The sequence below is a fragment of the Propithecus coquereli genome, unplaced genomic scaffold (genome assembly GCF_000956105.1).
Source record: "Propithecus coquereli isolate 6110/MARCELLA unplaced genomic scaffold, Pcoq_1.0 Scaffold57, whole genome shotgun sequence".
Taxonomy (NCBI): Eukaryota; Metazoa; Chordata; class Mammalia; order Primates; family Indriidae; genus Propithecus; species Propithecus coquereli.
In genome coordinates this window covers 5,325,026-5,340,051 of record NW_012151618.1, presented here as the reverse complement: position 1 = coordinate 5,340,051, position 15,026 = coordinate 5,325,026, and the positions used below count along the sequence as shown (strand labels likewise).

General features: G+C 34.3%; 1 protein-coding gene across 1 annotated transcript in view; it reads left to right on the top strand.

The window, feature by feature from the left end:
• MNS1 (meiosis-specific nuclear structural 1) overlaps positions 1–15,026 on the top strand; it is a 34,441-nt gene that overhangs the window by 2,488 nt on the left and 16,927 nt on the right. Inside the window, exon 3 of the mRNA XM_012658034.1 lies at positions 8,532–8,659. Coding sequence (XP_012513488.1) covers positions 8,532–8,659 — 128 coding nt within the window. The remainder of the gene's footprint in view (positions 1–8,531; positions 8,660–15,026) is intronic.

The following is a 15,026-nucleotide window of genomic DNA, read 5'->3' as shown; positions in this document are numbered from 1 at the left end:
TAAAAATATATAGAAAAAATTAGCTGGGCATGGTGGCTCATGCCTGTAGTCCCAGCTACTCGGGAGGCTGAGGCAGTAGGATCGCTTGAGTCCAGGAAATTGAGGTTGCTGTGAGCTAGGCTGATGCCACGGCACTCACTCTAGCCAGGGCAATAGAGTGAGACTCTGTCTCAAAAAAAAAAAAAAAAGAAAATCCCAAATATCCTACTAACTCTGTCCTGCATACTTCAGTATGCATCTAGTAAAATATGGATGTTTTCTTACAAGGAGTACCATAATGCCATTACCTCACCCATGCCATAAACAAGTTTCTGTGGTTGTGTCAGAAATCTTTTATAATTGGTTTGTTTTAACTGGGATCCAAACAAAGTTTATACAGTATATTTGATTATGTCTGTTAAATGTCAATGTAAAACAACCCCTACTTCATCCTTTGTTTTTCTGACTTCATGTTTTTAACTTGTTAAAAGAAAGTAGACCAGTTGTTTTATAGAATATCCCACATTCTGAATTTATCTGTTTGCTTTTTTATGGTTCCTTTAATTTGTTCCCCCATCCCTTATATTTCCTGTAAATGGGACTTAACCCTAAATAATGTGATTAGATTGAGGTCCAATTTTTTTTGGAAAGAATACTCCATAGGTGATGCTGTCCTTGTCGTTGTGTCACATCAGGGGACACATGAGGTCTGGTTGTTTCACTTTGAATGATGCCAGTGTTGATCATTGGGTTTAGTGAGACAGCCTAGTTCCTCCACTGTAAAGGTTTCCTTCAAATTTTCATCTGTGATTTCACAAAAGAATCTTTTCTTTCATTAGGGGTTGCAAAACACTGATTTTTTAATTCCATTATTCCTTTCACATTTAATTAGCTGAAATTCCTGTGTAAAGAACTTTTCCTCATCAACTAGGATTATTGTCCTTACGGGAAAGGGAGATAAATAGATAATTTTCAGAGTACAGAGTGTACCCTGCTTACTTCCATTGGTGTCTGCCTTTGTTGTGGTTTTTTAAATTTTCTTTAGTTTTTGACTTTTTCCTCTTTTTAAAAATATCATTATGGATCTTCATGTGTTTAAATTAATTTTCTTTTTGATGCACAAAATTATCCTATTCTTGGCCACTGGATGACTTTTTATATTGCTTTTGTGCCCTTTTGACAAGACTTCCTTAATTTTTGATACCTTCCTTGCTTTCTGTTAAAACAAATTGTTCCAGGCTTGTGATGGTTTGATATGTCAACTTGACTGGGCCATGGGGTGCCTAGTTATTTGAGAAAACATTCTGGTTGTTTCTGTGAGAGTGTTTTTGGATGAGATTAGCATTTAAATCAGTAGACTGAGTAAAGCAGATTGCCCTCATAATGTGGATGAGCCTCATCCTATCAGTTGAAGGCCTGGATAGAACAAAAAGGTGACCTTTCCTTCAATAAGAGACAATTCTTCCTGCCTGACTGCCTTTAAATTGAAACATCTGCGTTTTTCCTGTCTTTGTACTCAAACTGAAATGTTGGCTTTTCCTGGGTCTTGAGCCTGCTGGCCTTTGGATAGGAGCCCCACCATCAGTTCTACTGGTTCTTGGCGTTTGGATTCAGACTGGAACTAAACCATATTGGCTCTTTAGTTTGCCAACTCACCCTGCAGATCTTCGGGCTTGCCTACCTCCATAATCACTTTCTCTGGAGAATCCTGACTAATACAAGGCTCATCTAGTATATATCTTGCCATACACCTGGAATCAGCCATTGTGGTGAGGAGCCCTATTGTGATTTAGTGGAAATAATATCTAGAGACAACTTGGGTACTAGGTATACTCTTTATTCTTGGGTTATCATTGCTTCCTGGTCTTTTCAGTGGACAAAACTTAGAAGTATGTTTAACTTTTTATTTTGAAATAAGTTTAGATTTATAGGAGAGTTGTAAAGATAGTGTAGAGGATTCTTGTATACCCTTCACCTGACTTCTTAACATCTTACATAGAAAGGTGAAAATCATGGAAAAGTTATCAAAGTGAAATTAGGTTTGATATAATACTGTTAACTAAACTTTGGGATTTATTTAGTTTTCATCAATTTTTCCACTAATGTCTTTTTGTTGTTTCAGGATTACAAATTGCATTTAGTTGTCGTTGTCTCCTTAGTCTCCTCCAATCTTTGTCTCTTTTGGTCTGTGAGAGTTTTTCATTTTTCCCTTTCATGACCTTGACAGTTTTGAAGAGTACAGTTCAGTTGTTGTGGTATTAATAGTTTTCTATTGCTGCATAACAAATCACTACAGCAAGCAGCTTAAAACAACATGCATTTATTATCTCACAGTTTCTGCACGTCAGAAATCTAGGTGTGGTGTAGCTGGGTTCTCTGCTTGGTCTCACCAGGCTGAAATCAAGGCATTGGCTGACATGCATTCTCATTTGAAGTTCAGGTGCTCTTCTAAATTTATTTAAGTTGTCAGCAGAATTAATTTTCTTACAGTTGCAGGACTGAGGCCCTCATCTCCCGTGGGTCACTAACATTCCCTGCCACATGGCAGTTTGCTTCCCTAAGGTTCCCTGGGCAGTGATTTTAGGTGCTCCTTGTCATTTTTAAGGCTCACCTGATTAGGTTAGGCTCACCCAAGAGAATCTCCTTTCCTGACTAACCCAAAGTTAACTGATTGGAGACCTTAATGCTCTTTTCATGCATCTTATCAGGGGAGAGATAATCTCAGTATGTTATCCTTGATACTAACCTTGAACACTAGTTAAGGGGGTATCTACCAGGATTTTCCTCTGTAAAGTTACTGTTTTTCACTTTGTAATTACTAAATACATTGAAGGAGGTACTTTGAGACTATGTGAATATCCTGTTTCTGTTTAAATTTTACTCCACTAATATTAGCATTTATTGGTGAATGTTGCTTTTAGCAATTATTACTATGGAGTTCTAATGGTAATTTTCTATTTGTCTCATTCCTTCTTCATTTATTAATTGGAATTCTTCTGTAAGAGTTGTCCCTTCTCCCACATATTTATTATTTATTTATATAATCAATATGGATTCCTTGATTTTTTTTTTTCTTTTGGTTATAATCCAGTACTATTGTTATTTATTACGTTGTTCAGGTTGTTCCAGTTTTGGCCATTGGAAACTCAGGTTGTTTTTCTTCTGTGCCCTTCTGACAGTCTCCCACCTTTTTTTTTTTTTTTTTTTTTTAAGTGTTTACTTGCTCTGGCACCATAAGATGTTCTGGACTCAGCTTGTTCTTTCCTTACTTTGGAATCAACCATTTCTCCAAGGAGACTTGGTTCCTTGTATTGGAGAATAATATATAGAAACTGAGATCTGAATTAAAGGTGCCCCTTTTTACTGTCAAAAGGTTTTAATGTTGAAAAAATTATAGATTCTCAGGAGGTTACAAAGATGGTATGGGGAGGTTAACTACCATTGGCCAGTTTTTCCCAACAGTTGTATCTTACATAACTGTAGTACACTATCAAACCCTGAAAAATGACATTGGAACAATAGGTGTGTATACATCTGTTATTTTATCATGTGTAGATTTGTGTAACCACCACCTCAATCAAGATACCAAACTGTTCCATTACCACTAAGATCTTACTCATACTAACTACCCCATTTTAGTAATACCCACTCTTTTCAACCTCCATTCTGTCTGGCAATCACTAATTTTTTCTCATCTCTATAATTCTGTCATTTCAAGAATGTTTTATAAGTGTACTCATGTGTGTGATTCCATACATATGTGGAATCATGTCTTGTGATCTGAATAGGCTTTTTTCACTCAGCAAAATGCCTTGGAGATTCATCCATGTTGTGTGTATCAATAGTTCATTCCTTTTTACTGCTGAGTAGTAGTGCAGGGTGCGGATGTACTCGTTGATTACTTCTTAAATTTGCATATTATAGAATGCATTCTGGGCAGGGTGTGGTGGCTCACACGTGTAATCCCAGCACTTTGGGAGGCTGAGGCAGGAGGATCACTCAAGGCCAAGAGTTCGAGATCACCCTGGGCAATATAGCAAGACCTTGTCTGTATAAAAAATTACAAAATTAGCTGGACACAGTGGCGCACACCTGTAGTCCTAGCTACCTGGGAGGCTGAGGCAAGAGGATTGCTTGAGCCCAGGAGTTTGAGGTTACAGCGAGCTATGATCGTGTTACTGCAGTCTAGCCTGGGCAACAGAGCCAAACCCTATCTCGGAAAAAAAAAAATGTATTCCTTGTGATGTATAGTTTTATGGATTTTTGACAAATGCATACATTTTCTGCCATCACACTGTCATGCAAAACAATTCTGTCAAGCCCAAATCCCCTCATGCTGCCCCTTTATAGTCAACCCCTCCCTGTCCCAATCCCTGGAAACCATTTATTTCTTTTCATTCCAATAGTTTTGCCTTTTCCACAATGTTGTATAAATTGAATTATACAATATGTTGCCTTTTGGGTCTGGTTTCTTTTATTTAGCAAAACAAGCTTAGGATTCCATGTTGTTGCATGAATTGATACTTTTAATTGTGGAATAGTATAGTAGTATTCCATTGTATGGTTGTACCAGTTTGTTTATCCATTCACAGGCTGAAGAAAATCAGGGTTGTTTCCAGTTTTTGGTGATTATGACTAAAGCTGCCATAAACATTTGAATACAGACTCATGTGTGGACATGAATTTTCATTCCCCTTGGGTAGATATCTGGGAGTAGGATGGCAGAGTCATGTGGTAGTGGTATGTTTCATTTTGTAAGAAACTATCGAACCATTTTCTAAAGTTACTGGACTATTTTGCTTTTCCTCAAGTAATGTATGAGAATTCCAGTTGCTTTGTGTACTCACCAGCACTTGCTTTTTTTAATTAAAAATTTTCTTGAGATAAGTATAGATTCATATGCAGTTGTAAGAAATAATGCACAGTGATTCTATATACCCTGTACCTGTTGCCTCCTAATGGCAACATCTTGCAAAACTATAGTATGGTATCTTAAACAAAATATTGACAGTGATTCAGTTTACCAATCTTGTTTAGATTTCCCATTTTGTGCTTGCATATGTGTGTTTAGTTCTATACAATTTGTCACATGGGTAGGCTTATACATAAGACACCACAGTCAAGACATAGAATAGTTCTATAAGTATATCCATCTCTTTCCTGTCTATCTCTACCCATCCCTAAGCCAAGTAACCACTAATCTCTTCTTTATTTCTATAATTTTGTCATTTCAAAGATGTTATATATACAAGTCAACAATAAAAAGGCAAAAAAAAAAAAGCCCAAAGGATTTCAATAACCATTTCTCCAAAGAAGATATATAAATGAGCAATGAACACAAAAAAGATGTTCAACATCATTAATTATTAAGGGAATGCAAATCAAAACCACAATGAGATACCACGTCAGACCCATGAGGATTGCTATAATAAAAAATAAAACAAAAACAAAAAATAAATGTTGGCAAAGATGTGGTGAATGTAAAAAAAAAACCCTTGTACATTGCTGGTGGAAATGTAAGATGGTGTAGTGACTGTGGAGAACATTTTGATAGTTCCTCAAAAATTTAAACATAATAGTTCCTATATTACTCAGCAGTTCTGCTCCTAAGCATATATCCCAAAGAATTAAAAACATGTCTATATATAAAAACTTATACACAAATGTCCATAGCAGCATTATTCATGATCCCCCAAAAGTAGAAAATGTGTTATATCTATGCAATGGAACATTATATAGCTATAGAAAGGAATGAATTACTGATACATGCTACAACATGGATGAGCCTTGAAAACATGATGCTAAGTAAAAGAAGCCATATACAAAAGGCCACATATTGTATTATTTCATTTACATGAAATATCAAGAATAGGTAAATCCATAGAGACAGAAAGTAGATTTGTGGGTGTCAGGGTCTAGGGGTAAAGGTGAGAGGATGGTGAGTTACTACTAACATAGGTTTCTTTTGTATAGGTATAGGTTTCTTTTGGGGTGAAAAAAGTATTCTGGGATGTTGAAATTTTATGTCCACACAAAAACATGCACACAGATCTTCTCTATATAGCGTACACACAATCATCTATATATATCTGTAGCATATATAAAAACATATAATATATGTCAGCTTTATTCATAAATGCCAAAACTTGGAAGCAACCAAGATGTCCTTCAGTAGGTGAATTGATAAATAAACTGTGGTCCATCCAGACAATGTTTGTCATTCACTGCTAAAATGAAATAAGCTATCAAGCCATGAAAAAATGTGGAGGAACCTTAAATGCATATTACTAAGTGAAAGAAACCAGGCCAAAATGGCTACATTCTGTATAATTCCAACTATGTGATAGTCTAGGAAAGGCAAAACTATGGAAATAGTAAAGATCAGTAGTTCTCAGAGATTAGGGGTGGAAGAGTTGAGTCAACAGAGCACAAAGGATTTTTAGGATAGTATCTGTATGATACTATTATGGTAGATATATGTCATTATGCATTTGTCAAAACAAATAGAATGTATAACACCAAGAGTGAACCCTAATGTAAACTATGAATTTTGAGTGATAATGATGTGTAGGTTCATGTAATGTAAATGTAGGCTTATTGATTGTAACAATGTACCACTCTAATGGGGAAGGTTGATAGTGGGGGAGGCTAATAATTGGAGAGGCTGTGCATGTGTGGAAACTATGGATATATGGGAACTCTGCACTGTCTGCTCAATTTTGCTGTGAACCCAAAACTGCAAAAAATAAAGTATTTTTTTAAAGTTCTAGAACTACATAGTAGTGGTGGTTCCACAACATTGTGAATATGCAAAATCACTGTTGTGAGTTGTGAAAGATGAATTTTATACTACGTGAATTATATTTCAATTTTTAAAAAAGAACATCTTCCAAGAATGTTATATAAATGACATCAAACAATGTGTAACCTTTTGAGATTGACTTTTTTCACTGAGCATAATTCCTGGAGATTTATCCAAGTTGTTGCTCGTATTCTTTTTTTTTTTTTTGAGACAGGGTCTTGCTCTGTTGCCCAGGCTGGAGAGCAATGGTGTGATTGTAGCTCACTGCAGCCCTGAACCCTTGGGCTCAAGCAGTCCTCCTGCATCAGCCTCCTGAATAGCTGGGACTACAGGTGTGCACCACCATGCCTGGCTAATTTTTAAAATTTTTTTGTAGAGAGGAGGTCTCCCTATGTTGTCCAGGCTGGTCTCAAACTCCTGGCCTCAAGCAATCCTCCTGCCTCAGCCTCACAAAGTGCTGGGATTACAGGCATGAAACACTAATGGCCAGCTTTATATTATTTTTTATTGCTTCATTCCTTTTTATTGCTAAGTAGTATTCCATAGTATAGATGTGTCACAGTTTATTTGACTATACACATGATGAAGCATGTTTGGAGTATTTACAGTGTTGCTATTATGAATAAATTTGCTGTAAACATTTGGGTGTTTTTAAATAAACATAAATTTTCATTTCCCTGGGATAAATCCTTAAGAGTACAATTGTTGAGTTGTATAGTAATTGCATGTTAGCTTTATAACAAACTACCAAACTGATTTCTAGAGTGGCTGTAACATTTTACATTCCTACTCAACAATATAAGAGTGTTTCTCACCAGCATCTGGTATCATCATTGTTTTTTATTTTAGCCAATCCAGTAGGTATGTAGTGATATCTCGTTGTACCTTTAATTTGCATTTCCTGATGGCTAATGATGTTGAACATCTTTTCATATTCTTAAATACAGAATTTAATCAAGCCTTTAGATCTTTTCTACCATTTTACAGGAAATATAAACAGAAAACAAGTTAAGTTATATCCTGGGGAAGCAATCAGTCAAATGCAGAATGTGGAACATTCTATGAGACGTATGTTCTAATTTCTACAACATATAAATGGCTTGGGAAAAAAAAATGTGTGTATAGCGGGAGTTGGAGGTGACCATGATAGAATATAAAGAGACTTAAGATAAATAATAACTAGATGCAATATGTGAAACTTGTTTGAATTTTGATTTGAACAAACCAACTAAAAAAAGCATCTTTGAGACATTGGGGAAACTTAATTATGAACAGGGTATTTACATGTTGCTAAGAAGTTATTGCTAATTAGATACGTTAATAGCATGATTGTTATATAAAAAATTCTGATCAGGTTGAGATTCATACTGAATTATTTACATGGTAATGACATGTCTAGAATTTGTTTTAAAATACTCTAGTAAAAAGAGAACAAGGAAAAAAGTGGAATGGAAGGTAGAGTAAAAAGATTGGCAGAATGTTGATAATTTTTTTAAAAGATGGGTGATGGGTACCTAAAGGTATATTTTAATATTCTTTTTACTATCGTTGATATTTGAAATTTTCCATGATAAAATGTTTGAAAAAGTATTATTGAAACAATAGTTTATATTTTAAAATAAAACATGAATAGTTGATCATTGGTCTTAAGGCATTTATAATGGTTTTCTGTTATAAAATAAATTCAGCCTTGTTGGAAAAAAATCTGATTCTGGAAGACAAATAACTAAAGTTAATCTTTTCTATTCAGGCAGAAGAAAACAAGAGATTGCGAGAACTCCAGCTTGAACAAGAAGAAAAACTGGCTATGGAATTGGCAAAACTAAAACACGAAAATCTAAAGGATGAAAAGATGAGGCAACAAGTAAGAGAAAACAGGTATCTTGGTTTCTATAACTTTATTTAGTTTTTATCTTTAAACTTCTATGTAATTCTTAGCACCTGAAAGTGAAATTTCTTTGTTTATATCATTGCACTTGGGTAATATTTTGCCTGGAAATACTTATTGCTTTAAGTCCTATAAATACTCATTTGAGAAATGAAGTTGTATTCAAAGAAGTATTAATATTTACAGTGACAAATATCAATTCCTCTGCTCTTTAAACGTAAACTTTTAAATGACCTCTTATAAAAAAATAGATTTGTGGAATCCTAGTCTTAATAGAAACCTTAGTGATAACTAATTTAATTTTACACCCCTACATAAATTTCCTACGGTATTTCTGGAAGGTAGCTCTTCAGCCTGTGTTTCAACACCTCTAGTAAATGCCATAGGAACTTATTTTTTCATTTAGCCTTAATGTTAAATAATCTTTTCCCCCCTATTTTAAAATTAATTCCCCTATAATTTCCATACATCTATCTTCTTTAGGATGTCCTTTCATATACATGAACCCACTAAATGTTTTCTTCTGTGAGTTAAATATCTCTAGTTCCTTCAGTTGTTTCTTACGCATCGTGGCTTCAAGTTTATTCACTATCCTAGTTTCTTCTATAGATATAGTTTAGAGTATTAGTGTTCCTTAACAAAATATTGTCCCCAAAATTATGTGTAATACTCCAGGGTAGACTGCTAAGTACTCCAAATGGTAGTACTATTAATCACTTTGTTCTAAAATGTTTCTTAATCTTGCCTAAGATCAAATTACAGGGGCAGCTGTGTCACGCTGTTCATCAAAACTCAGGCCAAGTAAATGCCCATTCTGTACTTGTGTAGTTTAATATATGGGAAATTTACTTTGATAGTTGTTACATCTTAATTGAGCAGGATGTCTGTAGAATATTATAGGTACCATAGATGAGCTTCAGGGGTTTTGAACCTTGTTAAATTATATATTTGGCAAATGTACCCATGTGTATTTTTCTGGCTCCACAACTTTAATCAGATTCTCTAAGAGATTACTGATCTTTAGAAAAAAATATCGAACTACTGCTAAATCTGCCTGTTGTTCTAGTCACAAACTATTAAATCTTTTTGGAGACCCTAATTCTCCAGTCATCATTAGCTGTCACTCATAGTTGTATGTCATCTGAAGATGGAATAAATATTTCATCATGTCTTTGTCTAATTCACTGATAATAAGAGTTAAATAGAGGAGCTTTTCACTTCTAGCAATAGCAGACTAGGTAATTCAGAGAAATGTTCCCTCTCAGAAAAGAAGGTCTAGAGAAGGTGTAAAATTAAAATCTGGGAGAGGAAGGAAACCAGAATGGTGAGCCTGGCATTCGTAGCTGAATTTCCCGTGGAGGTTTCTGCTGATTCCAAAAGTATGGCTGAAAGTTAAGTGAAGCAGAGCTTGGCTGATAAGCTTGGCTGATGGCAGTGTGTTCAATAGCATTCTACAAGCTGTACACTTAAGATTTGTGCACTTTAGTGAGTGTTTTACTTCAATAATACAGAATTTAATTAGTTTTATTAGACATAGATGAATGGAAAATTTGTGAACAGGTTGGTGAAAAATAGGAATAAAACATGGAGAGATAAAACGATAGAAATATACAGAGGAGAACTGAAAATTTGAGATATGGACTATGGTGGAAAGTTCTAACAGATGTACAATTTTATTCCTGGTAGCAGAAGTGGAAAAGAATGATACAAAAGTATTATTTGATGAGATACTGGCCAAGAATTTTGCAAAAATGATAAAAGACATAAAGCCACAAAGTAAACAATGAAAACTATACCTAGTACTCATTGTAGTCAAACTTTTGGAATCTGACAATATAGAAAATAATAAAAGCAGCCAGACAAAACAGACTATTACTTTCAAAGAAGCAACAATAAGAACTATTACTGAATTTTGAATAGAAACAGTGGAAACTAGAAGATAATAGATTTAAAGAACCAAAGGAAAATTACAGCTCATTCAAAATTCTATACCTTGTGAAAATTTTCTTCAAACTTAAGACAAAAGTTATTCAGTTTAGTACTCTTTCAGATTGAGAATGATGCCTCCCAGCAGTGTCAAAATTGCTAAGAGTTTTTTTTGTTTTATGCATAAGCCATGCTAAAATTTTCACTGACATGCAGAAATGGACCATTTTTCAAATCGGTGTATTTATCTGCAAATTGGCATGTCTAAATTCAGGGAACTGTTTCCTGTGGTGCTTAAAATGTATCCTAAGTAATTCAAAATCACCTATATTAAGATTAGGTTCTTTAAGAGAAATTGATTTTTAAAATGCATGGTAAATTTTTAAAATCCTTGAAGTTTATTTTGAAAATATTTCAGTTCAGAAATCATAAGATTCTTTTTGTTAATTGATTTCTGAACACATGATTTTATAATCCAAGAAAATACTTAAAAGACAATTTAATTTTTGCGTTGTGTTTAACTGGAGTTAGGAAACTCACTGCTTATTTTTAGGAATCCTTTAATCAATAATTATAATTAATTGCACAATTAATTAAATAGATTTATTACATAGTTAACACATAGCTTTATGAAAGCAAAAACAAGTACCCCATATATATTTTGTATTTAAATTCTGCAAAAACCAGCTCAAAGAAGAGATAGAGACAGTTTTCCCTACTAATGCTATCATCATTTCCTTGCTGATGCCAATACAGTTATGTTTTGGACTGATAAGCTGGTAATTCATAAAACAAAATAGATGAGACGGATAAAAAATAAGCATAAAATGAAATAGATGAGATGGTTAAAAAATAAGCATAAAATAACATTTTCAGACAAAAAGAGAAGATTGATCACCAACAATCCTGCACTAAAGGAAATACTAACAGTTTTCCTTAGGTAGAAGATGAAAATTGATCCCAAGCTTAATTTCAGAACTGCAGGAGGTAAATGTGTAGCAAATTTAGGTGAAATCTAAATATTTAAAACATTTCTTAAAATGTCTTTTGGAGTTTAAAATGTGTAAATTGTTAAAAAAATAACAAAAGTGAGATAAGAAGTAAATAAATGAAGTTAAAGTCAAGAATCTTTTATTTTCTAGTAAATAATAATGGACAAATTTATTAGACTTGAAACGAAGCATGCTAATCTCTATAATAAAAATTTTGAAAAGAATGTATACAACTGACAAATTAATAGAAGAGAAAATGTGATAATAGGAAATGATGACTCCCAAAGAGGCTGTGTAGAAAAGAGATAACATAGCAGACTTTAGACTGGTATCCTTATAAAGTCTTGCTTGCAAGTTTAGTCTTTGGCTGACATTGGGAAACTTAGATTTTGAGAAGCTTCCCACCACCTTAACTGCTAAGAGTGACTCACTGAGCTTAAACTGTGAAAACAGTATAGTTTGTGCTGAACACCTGTTTTCCTTCTGGGAGTCTGGGATATTGGTACATGCTAGGCAGAGGATGCCTAAGTGACTAGCCCCCAGTAAAAACCCTGGGCACTGAATGTATAATGAGCTTCCCTAGTAGACACATTTCACACAGGCCATAATAGCATACCCTGTGTGACTTCACTGGAAGAGGATTGTTGGAAGCTTGCACTTGGTTTCCTGCATATTTTAGCTTATGTACCTTTTTCCTTTGCCAATTTTGCTCTGTATTCTTTCATTGTAGTAAATCATAGCCACGAATATGACTGTATGCTGAGTCCCATAAGTCCTTCTAGTGAGAGTCCTTCTAAGTCCTAAGCTGGGAGTGGCGTTGGGGTCCCCCAACACAGAAGCAAAAAGGGGAGAAAAGAGAACATAGAACAGGGAGGACAAATAGAAAGAAGATACTAAGCTTGTAAATTTAAACCCAATTATATTTGTAGTTACAGTAAACATATTTGAACCATTTGCTAAAATAGAAAATATGTTGTGTCAGAATAAAAGTGTCAACAGATTTTCAGAGGATTTAATTCACACATAGTATGTTCTCTGGCTCTAGTGGAATTAAACTAGATGTCAGTAACAACAAACAACAACAAAAAAATTAGACAATCTTTGTATGCTTAAATATTTAAAAATGTACTTCTAAATAACCCTTGGGTTAAAAAGTACAGATGCTCCTTGACTTATGATGGAGTGACATCCTGAAAAGCCCATTATAAGCTGAGAATATTGTAAGTCAATTTACAGTATTTTAAATTTAATTGGGACATAATCCCGTTGTAAGTCGAGGAATGTATTAAATGCATAAGGCTTTTGCACCTTTATAAAGCTGAAAAATTGTTAAGTTGGGGTCTGTAATCAAAAGTACTTTTAACTGAATGACAGTAAAAATACCAACAGTGAAAGTTGTAGGATTAGACTGACATTAGCAAAATAGCAGAGTAGGCAGCTCCAAACTCCTATATGTCCCCCTCCCCATTTCCCCCACCAGAAACATCAGAAAACAAACAGAAACTGTCAGAACCAATTTTTAAGAATTCTAGACAACACCAAAAGATTTACAGCAACCAAGCAAATGCTGAATCAAGGAAAAGGCAAGCTAAAAATAGTAGGAAAGCATTGTGGTGTTTTCACTTGCCCTTGCCCCATCCCCTCCCAGCTTAGAGGCCAGCAGCCCCTATTCCCGATATGGGACCCTGATCCCTGGTTCAGGAGGAGCAAAGAAGACCTTATTCACAAATTGTTATGTATGTCTGTTCTAACCTACCTTGGGGCTACCTGAAGGACTGACAGAGGGCACTCATCTTTGTTTCACCTAGCTCAGAATTCATTTAGGCCAGAAGAACAAATTGTATCTGATAAAGATTTAAAATCTAGAATATGTAAAGAACTCCTACAAGTCAACAACAACAAAAAACAACCTAATTCAAAAATGGGCAAAAAACTTAGACATTTCTCCAAAGAAGATGTGCAGTGGGCAAGTAAGAACACAAAAAGATAACTTGCCATTATTTGTCATTAGGGAAATGCAAATCAAAACCACAAGATACCATTTCACACCTAATAGACTAGTTTAATAAAAACAGTGGAAAATAACAAGTGTTTGCAAGAAAGTGGAGAAACTGGAGCTCTGAGACATTGCTGGTAGGAATGTAAAATGATACAGGCACTGTAGGAAATAGTTAAAACATGGAATTACCGTATGACCCAGCAATTCTACTCCTAGGTATATATACAAAAGAATTGAATACTGGGACTCAAACGGATACTCGTATGCCAGTTGTCAGTGCAGCATTATTTACAATAGGCAAAAGGTGGAAACAACCTGAGTGTTCATCAACAGATGAGTGGATAAACAAAAGGGAGTATGCACATACAATGGGCTATCATTCTTTTATAAAAAGGAATGAAGTTCTGATACATGCTACAATATGAATGAACTTTAAAAACATGCTAACAAAAGTAAGCCAGACACAAAAGGACAAATATTGTATAATTCCACTTATGTGAAACATCTGAAATAGGCAAATTTATAGAGACAAAAAGTAGATTAGAAATTACCAGGGTTTAGGGAGGAAGGAATGGGAAGTTATTGCTTCACGGGTACAGCATTTCTGTTTGGGGCGATGAAAAAGTTTAATGTTGATGGTTGCAGAACATTGTGAATGTAATTAACACCACTGAATTGTATACTTAAATATGGTTTGTTATATATATATTTTACCACAATAAAAAAGTTATAGGATTTAAAAACCCCCAAAACTTGTGTAATGTAGCTAAAGCTGTTCCTCAAGGGCAGTTTTTAATATGAAATAATTAATTGTATCAGAAAAGAAGGCTCTATCTGGAATTATTGGAAAACAAACAGCAAAGTCCCATCCGAAATGATTATAAAAAGAACGTAGGAGAAAGGCAATAATAAAGATCACTTGAAATGAGTGAGTTAAAATATAAACATAAAGGAGAATAAACATAGCCAAGAATTGTGCCTTAAAAATGCTAATAAAATTGATAACCCCTTGGCAGGAATGATAAAGAATAAAAGCGAATGCACTAATAACCAATTTTAGAAATGGATAATGGGATACTACTATAAATTATACAAACATTTAATAGCTCAGATTAGGATATTGTGAACAGTTTTATACAAATAAATTTGAAGATTTAGATGAAATAGATAAACTCCTAGAAAGCACATTTTTACCAAACAGATTGGCACAAGAAGCAATAGAAACCTAAGTGTTCCTATAACTTTTAAAGATATTACATTTATAATTTAAACCTTGTGTATGAAGAAACCTATAGGGCTACATGAATTTTATCAGATATTCAGGAAGAATTAACACCAATCTTACATATTACATAGTTCTTCAGAGCAGAAAAAGAACACTTCCCAATTTATTTTAATCAGATCAGTACCTGAATAGGATATTATAAGAAAATTATAGAC